At 43.1% G+C, this 14464-nt stretch overlaps 1 protein-coding gene across 3 annotated transcripts in view; it reads right to left on the bottom strand.

Moving 5' to 3' along the window:
- The window catches only part of LOC143674264 (BEN domain-containing protein 5), a 1810590-nt gene that overhangs the window by 52648 nt on the left and 1743478 nt on the right, over positions 1 to 14464 (bottom strand). For all 3 annotated transcript variants that reach the window (XM_077149723.1, XM_077149722.1, XM_077149726.1), the window contains exon 11: positions 13055 to 13217. In XM_077149723.1, the coding sequence (XP_077005838.1) occupies positions 13055 to 13217 (163 nt within the window). The remainder of the gene's footprint in view (positions 1 to 13054; positions 13218 to 14464) is intronic.

Below are 14464 nucleotides of genomic sequence, written 5' to 3'. Positions count from 1 at the left end.
GGCTCACAGACATACATACCAGGATATGTTGGACCTCAGGAGATAGATTCCTTTTCAACTACAAACCTTCCCTGAAGGACAAACTGGGAAGAGAGGCTCCTTTGACATTCTGACATCCTCTAGTTGTCCCTTAGCTCTGTTTTATAGTACCTGATCAGACACTCAGTCAAGAAGCCATTCTGCTCCACTTCCCCTGGGGAAGTGACAGACAGTAAGTTCCTTCAAGGCGAAGGGCAAATCCTCTTTTTTCTGAAGCCTCAAGGAATGGCATTTGATTCTGAATCTGATTTGTGGTGTGAGTGGGGAGGGAAAAGAATGAGGGCAAGAGGAGAGGAAGGAAGCAAAATGGGGGCTGAGAGAGATGAGGGAAAGAAGCGGGTAGTGCTGAATCCTGCCCCGTGTCAGACCCCAGGCTAGGCACTTATTTAGTCCCCACTATCAATTAAGGTGTCAAAAGTACTAAGCAGCTTGCTCAAGGTCATATGAGAGTAAGTGGAGAATACTGAAGTCAACGATACAGATTTGGGTGCAAAACATTTCCCACTATTTGCCTTAAAAAAGGGAGCTAAAGAGTAAGAAAGGGAGAGAATGAAATAGTAGAAGAGATGGGAGGAGAGAAGGGAGGTTAAAGGGAAAAAGAAGAACAGAGAATAGATGGAGAAAGTAAGAGAGAGGTATAATAGAAATATGTGTGATTGTGTAAGAGAGTGAGTCAAACAGGAAGACAAAAAGCAGAAAAAAGAAATGGAAAAAAGGAGAATGACAAAGGCGGGGGAACTAGGCAAAGAGAAGAGAAGTTCCTGTAGGAGAGAAGCCTGGGAGAAGTGAAGGGGGTTGTGCCCCACTCTCTTCCAGACCCCAAAGGTGGGTCAGACCCCCAGACTTCTGGTCCCAGCCCCTATAAAGGATGAGGCTACCTCCTGATCTTTCTGCGGGAAGGAAGCTTGACTTTCAATGACAGTTATGCACCCTGGGGGCCAGGAGAGGGCACTTCAACCTCAGGCAACAGCAACGAAGCTGCAGCTGTAGTCCCTAAGAGGCAATTGTCCGAGAGAAGGAGCCAGGAGGGAGCTGCTAAATGCTTGCTCAGTTCCAGTGGGTTGTCAGCCGCGCTGGCCACACCTCTCCATTGAAGCCACACACACCCCGCCTACCCACTCTCCTTTGCATGTCCCTATGGACACTGGATGGACAATGGGCTGGTTTGGGTCCTCTTTGGCTGACTCTACACTAGCTCAGCACCTCCTCTGAGGCCCCGCCCCTGCCTCTAGCCTAGGCCAGGAGGTTCTCCATTGCTGCTTTCTGTCCCAAGGGACATACCTCTAACTTCTCTCCATGCCCCCTCCTCCCCTTCCCTTTCTCCAATAATCATCCCTTCCTTGAACTCAAGGCAGAGTTTTCAAATAGTTTCCAAAGTGATTCTCACCTTCTATGCCAATTAATCTGCACAACCATATACAAGGTAGGCACGACAGGGAGAATAGGAAATTGAGGCACAGCAATGGGATGTGAGTTGTTTATGATCACCTTAAAAAATATACTGTATTTCCCAGTTCTTAAATTCCATGTTGAGACCCAAGTATCTTAATTCTTTATCCTGACGTCTCTCCTTGATATCAAAATTAAGGAGGGATTGCAAATGTCTCCAATTGAGCACCAAATACTCACCCTTGGTCACATACTGAGCCCTGGCCTCAGTCACAGATCTTGACTGTGGTCTAAGCTCTGAGACTGATCACTGTTGGCACTGCCTGGTAAAAATGTTTGGAATTATGCTCATGAACACACATAATGGAGTCTGACTTTATTGGGATATATGGGAACTCCAAACACATTTTTTAAGAAAGTTGCTATTTAAGAATCTTAAGAACCCTCATGGAAGGTTCCATGAAATCCCCAGCCCACACTGATTCCATCTCTCCCTATGGTCCAGAGATTTATTATTTAGGTTTCACCTGTACTTCGCTAGTGATTAGTCGTACTAACAGTTACACTGAGTGTGCATTATGTCCCTTCTATTAGGTGCCTGAGTATAATTTTTATGTTTTCATCTATTTGAAACAATCCCTATAAGGTTGCTACAGATGGGCAAACTGAGGCTCAGAGAAGTGAGGTCACTTGTCCAAGGTCACACAGCTGGTAAATAGTAGAGCCAAGATCTGTACCCAGGTCAGATTTTTTTCATCATATTATTTAGCAATAGTATCTGTTAAAAACATCTCAATTAATAGCTTCTTGACCACATGGCTGGTTTCTTTAAAGAAGGTGTCTTTTGGTGGGGCAATCAGAGGATTAAATATCAAAGAAACAAGTTCAAGCTAGGAGGAGAGTATTACTCTACCACCTATAAACCAAGTTACCTGAACAGGCTTCCTCTATTTGATTCTACATTTCTGTACTTGATGAACCTGGGACTTATCCTGGTTTGGGATAAGCACTCAGGAGGAAAATGTACTTCCCTCCTCCAACCCTCTGATTCTCTGTTTATAAAACAGAAATAATAATATTCATCTCTCTAGATTGTTGTGAGGATCAAATGAGATGATAGCTCTGAATGCACTTTAAATACTGAAAAGTGCTGACACTTGCTAATGGTTCACCCAGGGCTTAGTATTCTGTAGGAGCCCCATAAAATAGAAATATATTTTACCTTGAACAGAAACCCAACTATCTCTCCTTTCTCCTCTCTGATGACTCTAGAAAAATCTACCTAGAAAGAGAGCAGTGGTCCTGACCTCCTCCTCCCTCTAGGTTCTCTCATCCCTCCTACCAGCCATGGCTCCCACCTCCTGCCTCTTGAGACACATCAACAAGCTAAGCATGGCCACAACCCCAGCTAAAGGCCCTTATCTCAGACAGAGTTGGCAGCCGTCTCCTTTTATTGGCAGGACATTTATCATCTTGAGGAAAATATTGATGGAGAAGAAACCCCCACAGGCAGTGCATCTTGGCTGTGCATGCAGCCTGCCAGCAGGGGTGTAAGATTGGAGGGGCTGATTCCAGGTCTTTTTGGAAAGAAAGGAGATGGTAGTCCTGTGGGAAATGGCCTGTGCCCCCAGGGATCTGACAAAGTACTAGGTAGGAATGTATCCAGCACATAGTAGATGACAATAAATATGAGTTTGATCCAAGTTAGACAATCATTAGAGTGCCAGGGTCTGGAGAATGGAAGCCATTTATCCAAACCTTTCATCTAATGGATAGGAAAGTAGGATCCAGGCAAGGGTAGTGATTTGCTCTGGCACACACAACTAGTCAGTGACAGAGACCAGACTAGTAAAGTACATGGCTCATGAATCTCACAACAGAATACAGTCTGTAACACAACAATGCCACTAGGGGATATACCCAAACTTCTGGTCAGATAGCATAATCGGAGAAAGTAGAACTCTTGGTTCTCTAGGGAAATCTGGGGATAGGGGATCCTTTGACTTCATTTTAGAGCCAGTCTCCCAGGGAGTTTTACTTGGTGAGGGACTATGGCATTTGCCTCTAGTAGGTAATGGGTGCATTCACCTATCACCAACTGCCTGTGTCCAACCCATCACTCCACTGCTGTCACAGCACTCTCCCTAAAACACTGGTGTACCTATGGACCACCAATTTTACACCAGCAGTTTCCCTCAGCCCTCTCCAGCTTCATCACCTCATGCCCCCAACTTGTACCCCAAGCCCCAGACATCTCTGAAGGAAGGCAGGCAGGCAGGCAGGCAGGCAGGCAGGAAGGAAGGATGGAGCTCTTTGGATTCTAACTACCCTACTCTTCCTGTCTGCTAGGCTCTTTGTTCTCTTCTTGTCTACAAGGACTTAGTGCCCCCAAGTCCTTGTTGCCCTCCCGCTCCCCCACCCCCACCAAACCAGAACGAGGCCTGGGACATAGTAGGTGCTCGGTGAGTAAAGTCCTGGGTTCCAGATCCTCCCTGTCACCATCTTCCACAATAGAGGTTCAGACTTGAGCTGTCTCCCATTGGCTCTTGTTCTGACCTCTGGGGTCATAGAACATATCCATTCCTTGTGATCCATGACGGCTCTATAGAGATTTGAGCAAACCAAATATCTAGCTTTCACAGTTCTTCATTCCAGGCAAAGCACCCCAGTTCCTTTGCCAATTCCTTATAGGTCATGGCTTTGGGTAAGGTGACAAGTCACCCTGTTTTGCCTGGGACTGGTTTCTGCCCTGAAAATGCACCATCCTAGAACTCCCTCAACCCAAGCAAATGAGGACAGTTGGCCACTCAAGCTTTGCATTCCTTTCCCACATGGGTCCTCCAGGTTCTGGCACCATTTTCTCAATGTTCTGCATAGAATGGGGACTAGAAGTGAACACAGAGCTCCAGGGGTCAAAGACACAGCAGGAGAATGAAAAGCTAATGCCTCTGTGCCTCCAACATCTGCTTCTGTGATTGCAGCCAGAGACAGCATTGATTTCAGTAAGAAGATGGTGTGTGGTGGATATGGGAATTAATACACTGCCCTGTTGACCAATATTGAGCTTAATAATGTCAATTAAGACACCTAAACCATTTTACTACACACGAACCTCATTTTTTTTTCAAATCAGTACTTCTGAAGCTGCTTTTGGTTTATTTGTTTTACTCTAAAGGCAGATTCTAGTTAACACCTTTGTTCTTAATATTGTCTAAGCTCTCAAGTGTTCCAGGCATTCATTCATTCAACAATCATTCATTAAACACCAACTACATGGCAGACAGTTCCCTTCATTGTTTTTTGGGCTGGCTGAAGTTAAGCTGAAATGAGCAATTGGTTGGAACTGATCTTGGATAAACTCCTTGCACTTTGGGGGCTTTCCCTGCCATCCCCACTTGTACAAGAGAGTGAGAACACAAGTAAATGTGTGCAAATGAACATTTATATGCACAAACAGGTTCAAATTACTTAGGAACAAGCTAGGATTTCTTCTGACCATCCCGCTCACAGCCATAATCCTGAGACAATATCAACTCTCTTTATCATCAACTTGGTTTCCATGGAGCCTTGCAGTGCTGCTAGTGAAGGCTGACAGTTATCACTATAAAGTAACTTTACAACTTTGTAATTTGTAGCTCTCTGCTGTCAGTAATATTAACAGCATTTCAAATTATGGCTATAAACTTGACAACAGCAGATAAAATCCTTAGAAACCTCATTTTGGGAGATGAAAGAGGCTGGGGGGAAGGAAATGACATTTTGGTTTTCCAGACCTGGGCAGGAGGCATTCAGAAATTGGGAGCACACTTTGATCTGGAGGTGGGGAGGCAGAGGTCTAAGACAGGGCTCAGAAAGGGCAACACAGGGCTCAGTGAGGGCACCACAGAGAGAAGGCTCAGAAGGTCTGCAGCAGAGCTGCATCCGGGTGATCGGGGATTTTAAACAGAAATAAAACCAGGGGCAGGAGTTTCAGAGAGCAGGGCTGGAGGACTGCGAACAGCTGGCTGGTAGGTCCTAATCTCTGTGGGGTTTGGAGAAGGACATAAGGAAAGGAAGGAAACTGGGTTGTCTGCAGAGCAGGGAAGAAGATGAGACAGATGCTCACAAGGCAGAGTGGAGAGAGCACACACTCTGGTGCTGGACAGATCTGGGTTTAAATTCCCACTTTACCACTTAATAGTTGTGTACCCTTAGGCATGTTAATTGACTTTTCTGAGCTTCGGTTTCCTTATTTGTAAAAAAAAAAAAAAATGGAGATGCTAGCTCAAAGGCCAAAATCAAATTATTTTCTTTCTTTCTTTCTATCTATCTATCTATCTATCTATCTCTCTCTCTCTCTCTCTCTCTCTCTCTCTCTCTCTCTCTCTCTCTCTCTCTCTCTCTCTCTCTCTATCTATCTATCTATCTATCTATCTATCTAATCTACTTACCTACCTACCTACCTACCTACTTACCTCTTTTTCTGTCCACCTATCATCATCTATCGATTTGGAAGACGCTGAAGATCATCTAAACTCATATTCTAATTTAAACATGGGAAAAATAAGACCCAGAGAAGGGAATGGACCTCTCAAAACCTATACAGCAAGGTAGAAGCAAAGCAAGGACCCTAGCCTTTTTCATGGCACTGAAGCATATTCTCAATATTATTATCTTTACCACCACACTACTACTATTCATTTATCTCCTTTCGTTTATCCAGTCATTCACTTTTTCCCTCATTTATTCAGTAAGTGTTCATATTCATAGATCAAACTGTAGTCTATGTCTGCAGGGAAGAGAACAAAAATAAAAAGACTTCATTAGAGGTTAAGTTTCTGTTCCCGGAGCCCTCTGATAGAAGCTGTTTTTGCTTCCAAATCTTAACAAAGGCTTGATTCTGGGAACTTGGGAGTACCAAGGTCTTCAGGTGCCAATCAACAGGACAACTCAAATGCTTCCTGCTCAATTGCTTCCTATTTCTCTGGCTTTACCTCCTAAAAAGCTAGCCAAGTCAGGGGAACAGAAGTCAACCACACCCTACTCCCTGGGTTACCACAAGTAGTTATTCGAAATAGGCCTAAGCTGGAGGATGGTGAGGACTTTTATTTTTAAGAAGTTTGATGTTTTTGACTGGACCAGATATAGTCACTGCTGAGCTGAGACAGTTTTGTGACCAGAATTAATTAGAGAATGTTTAATTTCCTGAGAGTGATTGGAAAGTCATGGGGCCTGACAGAGCCTTCATATCTCTAGATCTAGATCTACAGTCTATATCCTTCTATCAATAGGGTCAAGGAACACAAAACAATAAAGTTTTTTGTCATTGTACCCTGTGAATTCTGCTTGTTCAATATGCCTGCTACATATATCACAAATCTTTTCTTACTCTTCCTGATCTGGCTCTGTCTTATTTATTTATCACCTGTCTAGCCCCAACAACCTTCCAATACTTGGGACACAGTGTCCTCCCTCTGGCCTCTCAGCTTTCTTCTCTACTCCTATCTTTTCCAGGAAAGCTGCCCCACACTCCCCCTTCTCCTGACTGGATCTTGTTCATCCTTGAGGTCTGAGCTCTAGTTTCTCTTCCTCCAGGAAGTCTTTCTTCCTGCCTCTGCCCCTGCCATTCTTGACTGGCATAGATGATTCCTATGTGTTTTTGCAGCCAATGAGCTTATGGATGTCAGAACATTTATCCTTCTGTAATGCTATCTTTCACATTTATTCCTCCCCTTGAAACTATTTCCCTCTTGAAGGCAGGGGCCATGTCTTATTCATCTGTCTATTTCTAGTGTCTAATGAGTATTTGTTGGATGGGTAAGTAAATAAATGACATCTTCAATGTCTGATGTATGCTTCAAAGAATGCAGTGCAAGACGTATAGAAGGCTCTGATCAGAGACCAATCCAATTAACTGAATGTTAAATCCCTCCGCCTTCTCCTGGCCACACCAGTCATACCCTTTTCCTGAAGTGAGTATTTTCTTACTTCAGGGTATTCGCAGACACATGCCTGGGTAGAAACCAATGTGTTCAGGACTCAAGGTCTTTGTTCCCAGTGTTTTTCTCATCCATTATGTGAAAGAGCTATTTCCTCTTGGCATGTAACCAAAAGCATAAACAAATTCTAGAGAATCTCTGGGTTACTTTATGATGCCAGTTTAGCTCCTCTCTCTTTCTATCTTTCTCTCTCCCCTCCCCCAAATCGTTTGAACAGAGAATATTTATTTCTTGGCAGGACAGTAAAATGTAAATTAAGTCTGCTGAAGAATGGCTCTCAATTCTCAGGAATTTAACATTTCACAACAACAACAAAACAACAAACCCCAGGAAGGAAAGTCAAGGGAACTGATGTTTAATAGCACGGACTATGTGCCTAGTGATTTATCTGCATTCTCCCGTGTAACCCTAACAGCAATCCTGTGTAAATAATCATTATCCTCACTTTGCAGAGGTTTTGAGTGGTTAAATAATTTGCTCAGACCCCTCAATTAGAACAACCCACACACAGGACTCTGATTTCAGAGCTGTATTCTTGCTATGACCTGGTGCAGAGAGAGAGTCCTGGATGCCACTGGCCAGGGCAGAAGTGTTTGAGAATATTTCCCTTTTAGAATCTGATGAGAGCTATTGGCCTTCCTCCCAGAAAACGAACCACTGCATCTTTACTCACAGCTTTGCACAAATTTTTGACAGTTTATGGGTCTCCTGGAAGCCCATCCATGGACTCCTCAACTTAAAGAGTGGAATTAATTGTCTGCTTGGCCTGATCAGCTGTCCAAGACAAATTTTACTGATTTTCCCTATTAGACTGGAAACCTATATGTCCATGGAATCATTGAATTTAAAATTCATAAAAAAACAGAATTGTGGATTCTTGATATCATAAATTCATCTAAGCATGAAATTATATAATTTAAAATTTTAGAATCAGAGAAATATTAAGACTGTCAGAGCCGGAAGGGACCAGAGTAATGACCGAGTACATATGCAATTTAATTCCACAACTCTGACAAGTTAGAATTATTAGACAATAAAACTAAGAGAGGGAGGGGACACCCTTTCCATTACAGGCCATCCAATAGTAGTGTTGGAGTCAGTATTCAAATGCCAGTGACAGACTTCAAAGCTTTATCATTTGTTAAAGCCTCTACCAACACAATGAAAGATGGGCAGTCTGAATGAGGCTGAGAAAAGTGGGGACAGAAGGAAAATTTATTTCTATCAGGTGCCAGGCAGTGTCAGGAAACTACAGATTGCATTATTTCATTCTCCCAATAATTCCTAAAAAGGGTATTATTATTTTTTACAAATGAAGATATAGGCTCAGAGTGGTGGGGTGACCAGCCCCAGGTCACACAGCTAGGTAAGCATCAGGGACTGTTTCCATTGCCATGTTCCCCTGATGTAGCAGAAAAGGGAAGTCAGAGGGCTTAGCTGGTGCTTTTCCAGGAGCAAAAGTGGAACTGACAAGACACATTTGCTCTTCGCTGTGGAGAGGTGGACCCTATTGTGGGCCTGATTGAAATATCCACTTTCCCCAGCTTCTTCCTGATCTCATCCTCACTCATCATCCTCTAGTGGGGTAATCTGGTATTCACACACCCTGTTACTGGGAGTGGAGTACCCTGAATAACAGACATAAATCACTCTGTCATGGGAAATGCACTCCTTTCACCTTTAAGTTGACCAACTGACATTCTGAGGTCAAGGTCAAGGTCCTTTGTCCCATAAGCCCTACTTAGACAGCCATCATCCTCTTGCTCTAACAGCCCTCTTTAGCATAAATCCAGGGGCTCACTCACATTCACAGAAACCTTTTCACTGTTTTAACCAATATTCACTTAATATTTAAAGCTCATAGTGTACACTTGCGTACATTATTTCATTTCCTCTTATTGCAACTTAGTGAAGTTAAACATTATGATGTCCTCCTGCTACGGATTAGGAAACTGAGGCTCAGGGAGGTCAGCAACCTGCTCAAGGTTGCACATCTAAGAGGCTGAGCCAAGGTTCAAACCCAGGTACATCTAAATCTAAAGTGTGTTCTCTTTATCTAACACCATGCTTTTTCATGAATATCTCTACCCTAATTTTCATACCAGGGGTTAGAAAAGTATGACGGTCCTTGGCCACTTTGTAAAGGTGAGGAAATTTATAGCAGAGAGGTTAGAGGACTTGCTGAAGGGCATCTCTGGGATGATGTCGTAGCTGTCATCAGAATCCAGGTCTCCTGACTCCCAGTCTAGAGGACACTTTCTCCCAGACCATATTGCCATTCCCATCAGACCATGTAATTTCTTTTTCTGATTGGGACACAGAGCCAGCAGCCAACAAAGATCACAATCTGTCTGCCCGAAGTCTCCCTCTGTTATGAAATGAGAGTTTTAAAAAAATGTATTTCCAAAAGGAACCGGGTTAAATCACCCTTCCATGTGTTGAATTGACCTAAGCTGCCCTGGTGCAACTCCAGTTTCCTCTGGACTAAAGAACAAGGCAGAGGGGCTCAAACAGCATCATGGCCTGTTTAGCTCATGTGCAGTCTCATGAATAGTCTCTCACCCTTTACTCCTTTCAATGACTAGTTTCTCTTCCTCATCCAGTCAATTACAAAATCTTCTCAATTTCACAGTCTAAATATTTCACCAAATACCCCTCTAGTCTAGGCCTGAATCATCTCCCACTGCCTTCAGTCTTGGCCCCCTCCAATCTATCCTTTCCCCTGTGACCAGAGCTGCTTTCCATCTCTACATGAAACTATTTTTTGGCTCTCCATCCCCTTCATATTAAGCTAAAATTTCTGTAAGTCTACCATTTCAGCCTTTCTCTTGAATCCAGTGTTCCTGAGCCTTACCGGACCACTTACATCTCCTACAGCACATCTTCATTTCTTTCCCTCTCTTTCTGCAACTTTCTCCCATCAACAACCTATTACAATCCAATCTGACTAATTTTTATTCAACCGTGAAAACTCAATTTAGTTGTACTTCCACTGGGGAGCCTTCCCTAACCTCCCCCATGCCTTCCATCCCTCATGTAAGGACATGTCTTTGTTATGTTCACTGTTACATCTCCAGTGCCTAGGACTTTGCCTGGCCTATGGCAAGTACTAAATAAATATTTTTAAATTAGTTTTTTTCTCCATATACCTCTATAATGATTCTACCACAGAATTTATTATACATATTATAAATTGCCTCCTTCCTTTTCCAGTCTGCCAAGTAGACTGAAAGCTCTGGGTCAGGAACCATGCCTTCTTGTTCAGTACCTATATCTCCAGGACCTTGTTTGATACCTGGAACATACTAAGTGGCCAGTTTACTTTAACTGAATGAAGATTGGGTACTGAGGGGAGGGAACTTCAGATATGGGCTGACAGAAGGGCATTCTACTAAGAAACACATTTACTCAGTTACTACTGATATAAAAGCCTGTGAGAGCCGCTGAGAAAGGAGACGTGAACACACCAAATTTAGCAATGGAAGCAACCACAAGCAGGGCAGATCTCCTCCGGAGGGACTCAATGTCTCATTGTGAATCAGGGTTGTAGTTTTCTGTTTGGTACACAAGCTCAAACTCCTTTTCTTCCAGGTAGCCCCCATTACTTCCTTTGTCACAATATTATGGGAGGGCAAAGCAGGTACAATGTGGAATGAGATCTACGCATGTATCATAGGAGTTAGAGATTTCTGGAGAAGTCCTGTGTCATTCATCATCAGGTGGATGGGAAAGGGCATTGTAGAATGTAAGAGATTGCCAGGACTTTGGAAACCAAGGTGTCATGGTCAGGTTCATGTGTCAACTTGGCCAAGTGGTGGTACCTGTTTGGTTGGACAAGTGCTGGCCTGTCTGTTGTGATGAGGACATTTTATAGAATTAAATCATGATCATGTCAGGTGCATCCACAGCTGATTCCACTTGTAATCAGCCAAGGGAAGTGTCTTCTGCAATGAGTGATGCCTAATCTAATCACTCGAAGCCTTTTAAGGAGGATTCAGAAGAGAGAGGCTCTCTTCTTGCTTCGGCCAGCGAGCCTCTCCTATGGAGTTCATGCAGACCCTCCATCAGAATCATCGGCTTCACAGCCTGCCCTGTGGATTTTGGACTCTGCATTCCCACAGTTACATGAGACACTTTTATAAATTTTATATTTGTGAGTGTTTCCTGTTGATTTTGTTTCTCTAGAGAACCTTAACTAATACACAGGCTTTTCTGCCTTAACCAGAGCCTGCTTCCTTCACCTTGCTGAACCCAGTGGTTGGCTATTTAAGCAGAATTCAAGATTGACCATCAAGATTGACTATCAAGACAAGGAGGGGACTCTTAGTTTTTATCATGATCTCTGCAGTGCTCTGCAGGGCTTGGAATACTGCTCTGACTAAATTCCTGTTCACCCCTCCTTCTGTGGCCTTCACCCTGTCTTCCATATTTCCAAGAAAGTAACTGGACCACCCAGAGCCAACAGACTGCAATTAATGGGTGGACTAATCATAAGTCCTGTGTTGACCAAAAAGAATGTTCGCCTGCACAGAGTATGAAGGCACTTCATCAATACTCAGTAAGGGTTGAAGACTAAAAAGAGCACTTCTATTTCTGAGGGGTGATGATTTACATATATGCAGAGTTAATTTCATCATTCTCCTTTCTCCTCTCTCAACTATAATTCTTTCTCCAAGAAAACTAAGTCTTCAGAAAGAAGAAATGGGTCAATCCAAAACAAAAGGAAGAAAGAAGGCAAAACCAAGTCACAATTAAGAACAAACTACAAAAAGCAAATGGAACTCAAAACCCTCATTCTGTGATGTTGAAATTAAAAGTAACACTCAGTAACCTTAAGCTAGAATTACTAAATAATCCTTAGAAAATCAAACAAGCTAGAAAGTAACCTTCATGTCATCATAACAAGCTTGTAAGTTTTCAGAGAAATTTGGTGAATAAACTAAGAGGAAAGCAATTTGGCAAAGAAAATACAAAGACAGAGAGAAAAGTGCACAGAGGATAAGAAGGGAAAGACAGAAGAGAAAGAAAGGAGGCAAAAAAGAAGAGAGAAAAAGCAAAGGAGGAAGGGAAATTAAGAAATAGGGATAGAAAGAGATGGGATTGGTAAAGAGGAAGAGATAGTAAGGGAGTGAGAATAGGGGTAGAAGAAACAAGTAAAAGGAAAAAGTAGTGAATAGAGAGAAGAGAAAGTGAGAGTAAGAACACAAGAAGATGGAAGAGAAAAAGAGAATATACAGTTTTATATGGTCAGGGTCAGAAGGACAAGTCCTGATCATCAAGCTCTTCCTCAGCACCCCTGTGGATGCCTGTGCACTTCGATGCCAAAATACTTCCTCACTAGAGAGGAAAAGAGAGAGAAAGATGAGAACAATATAAGGTATGGGTAGACCATGGTTGCATGGCGTCTGAGGAAGACTGGAGGCAGAGTAGAAGCAGTAGGGGAGGATGTCAATGTGTAAGGCAGAAAGAAAGAGGACAATCCAAAGATGCACCAGCAGAACCAGTGCCCTCTATCTCTACTCCAGACTCTCAGCTCTTACCTGAGTTGGGACTTAATTTCTGACCTGCCTAGTATATCTTACCAGATGAACATATCCTTGGCTGGATGAGAGATAGCCCTGGGCTGAGTCGGGATTTGCCAAGGATACAGGCTTCTTCAGTGTAGGGCACAGCAGCTGTGGTGCCACCAATGATGTAGCTGTAGAAAGAGACTTCGAGGGTATAGCAATAGGAAGTGTGATCCAGGAGTCCACCAAGGAAGCGACGGCCAGTTCCTGCTTTCACAGCATCCCGGTTAAAGGATGTGCTGGACTGTAACAAACAGAGTTGAGAGAAGAGAATCAGGGTAGGGCAACTGCTGGCCATCATAAAATAGCTCTTGGACTCAGTTTCCTCATCTGAAAAGTGGGATATTAACCCCATATCATGTAATTATTTTAGGAATCGATTAAATAAGAAAACATAATTCACTAAAAGCATTAGCAGCATAGTAACTGCATTCAACCAATGTCTGGGGAGAGTTGATTTTGAATGGGGACAGATGGAGCAGGGAAAAGTAGATGGGGAGGGCGGGCCGCGGTGGCTCAGCGGGCAAAGTGCTTGCCTGCTATGCCGGAGGACCTCGGTTCGATTCCCGGCCCCAGCCCATGTAACAAAAACGGAGAAACAGAATACAATAAAACAAGAAAATGTTTAAAAATGTTTCCCTTTCTTCCTTCCTTCCTTCCTTCTATCCTTCCTTCCTTCTCTCTGTCTTTCCTTTAAAAAAAAAAAAAAAAAAAAAAAAAAAAAAAGTAGATGGGGAGAAAGAAGCAACTATTTTATGATGAAAATCAGAACTAAAATTTGTGAAGCCCTTTCAATATTATGAGACTGTTTCCCATGTAGTAGCTCATTTAAGCTTCAAAAGAACCTCATACGGGGTGTTATAATTTAGTTCCTCCATAAATGAAGAAACCAAGGCTTAGAGAGATGGAGTATGTTTCAACTGGTAAATGAAATAGCACATATTCAAACCCAGGACTACCTGACTCAGGTACCCCAATGTTTCCTTCACTATGCTCCTCTTCCACTAGGGATAGATGAACTTATGTCCAACGTCACCAGAGAGCAGAAACCATGGCTGAATTTTCACTAGGGTGCTAACAACACTTGTTACAATTGATAGAGAAAGGAAAAAGCAAGCAGATCATAGTTTCAAGTCTTCTGTTCAAAAACACATTCTATCACTTACTAATCATGTGATATTAGGCAGATTGCCTTGTTTTAGTCTTGGTTTTCTCATCTTTAAGTGGAGAGAACAATAACATCTCTTTCACAGGGTTATGAGGGGCACTGAGGATCAAAGGAGAGGAGAGTCAGAGGTTAGACTAGGATGTATGACCTTATCTCCAGGCCTGAGTTCTTATGCAGCCTGTGAGGTAGGAATGTTATCAGACAAGCCCCCAAATTGGTCCCCTGACTATGCCCTCTTGTAGGCCCTGGGAATCTCCTCACCCTTGGGACAATCTCTGGGGCCTATGACCCAGTCTTTCAGAAACTAGACCTAGGGACCACAG

Source organism: Tamandua tetradactyla, chromosome 2, assembly GCF_023851605.1.
Source record: "Tamandua tetradactyla isolate mTamTet1 chromosome 2, mTamTet1.pri, whole genome shotgun sequence".
Lineage (NCBI taxonomy): Eukaryota > Metazoa > Chordata > Mammalia > Pilosa > Myrmecophagidae > Tamandua > Tamandua tetradactyla.
This window is presented reverse-complemented; position numbering and strand designations above follow the sequence as displayed.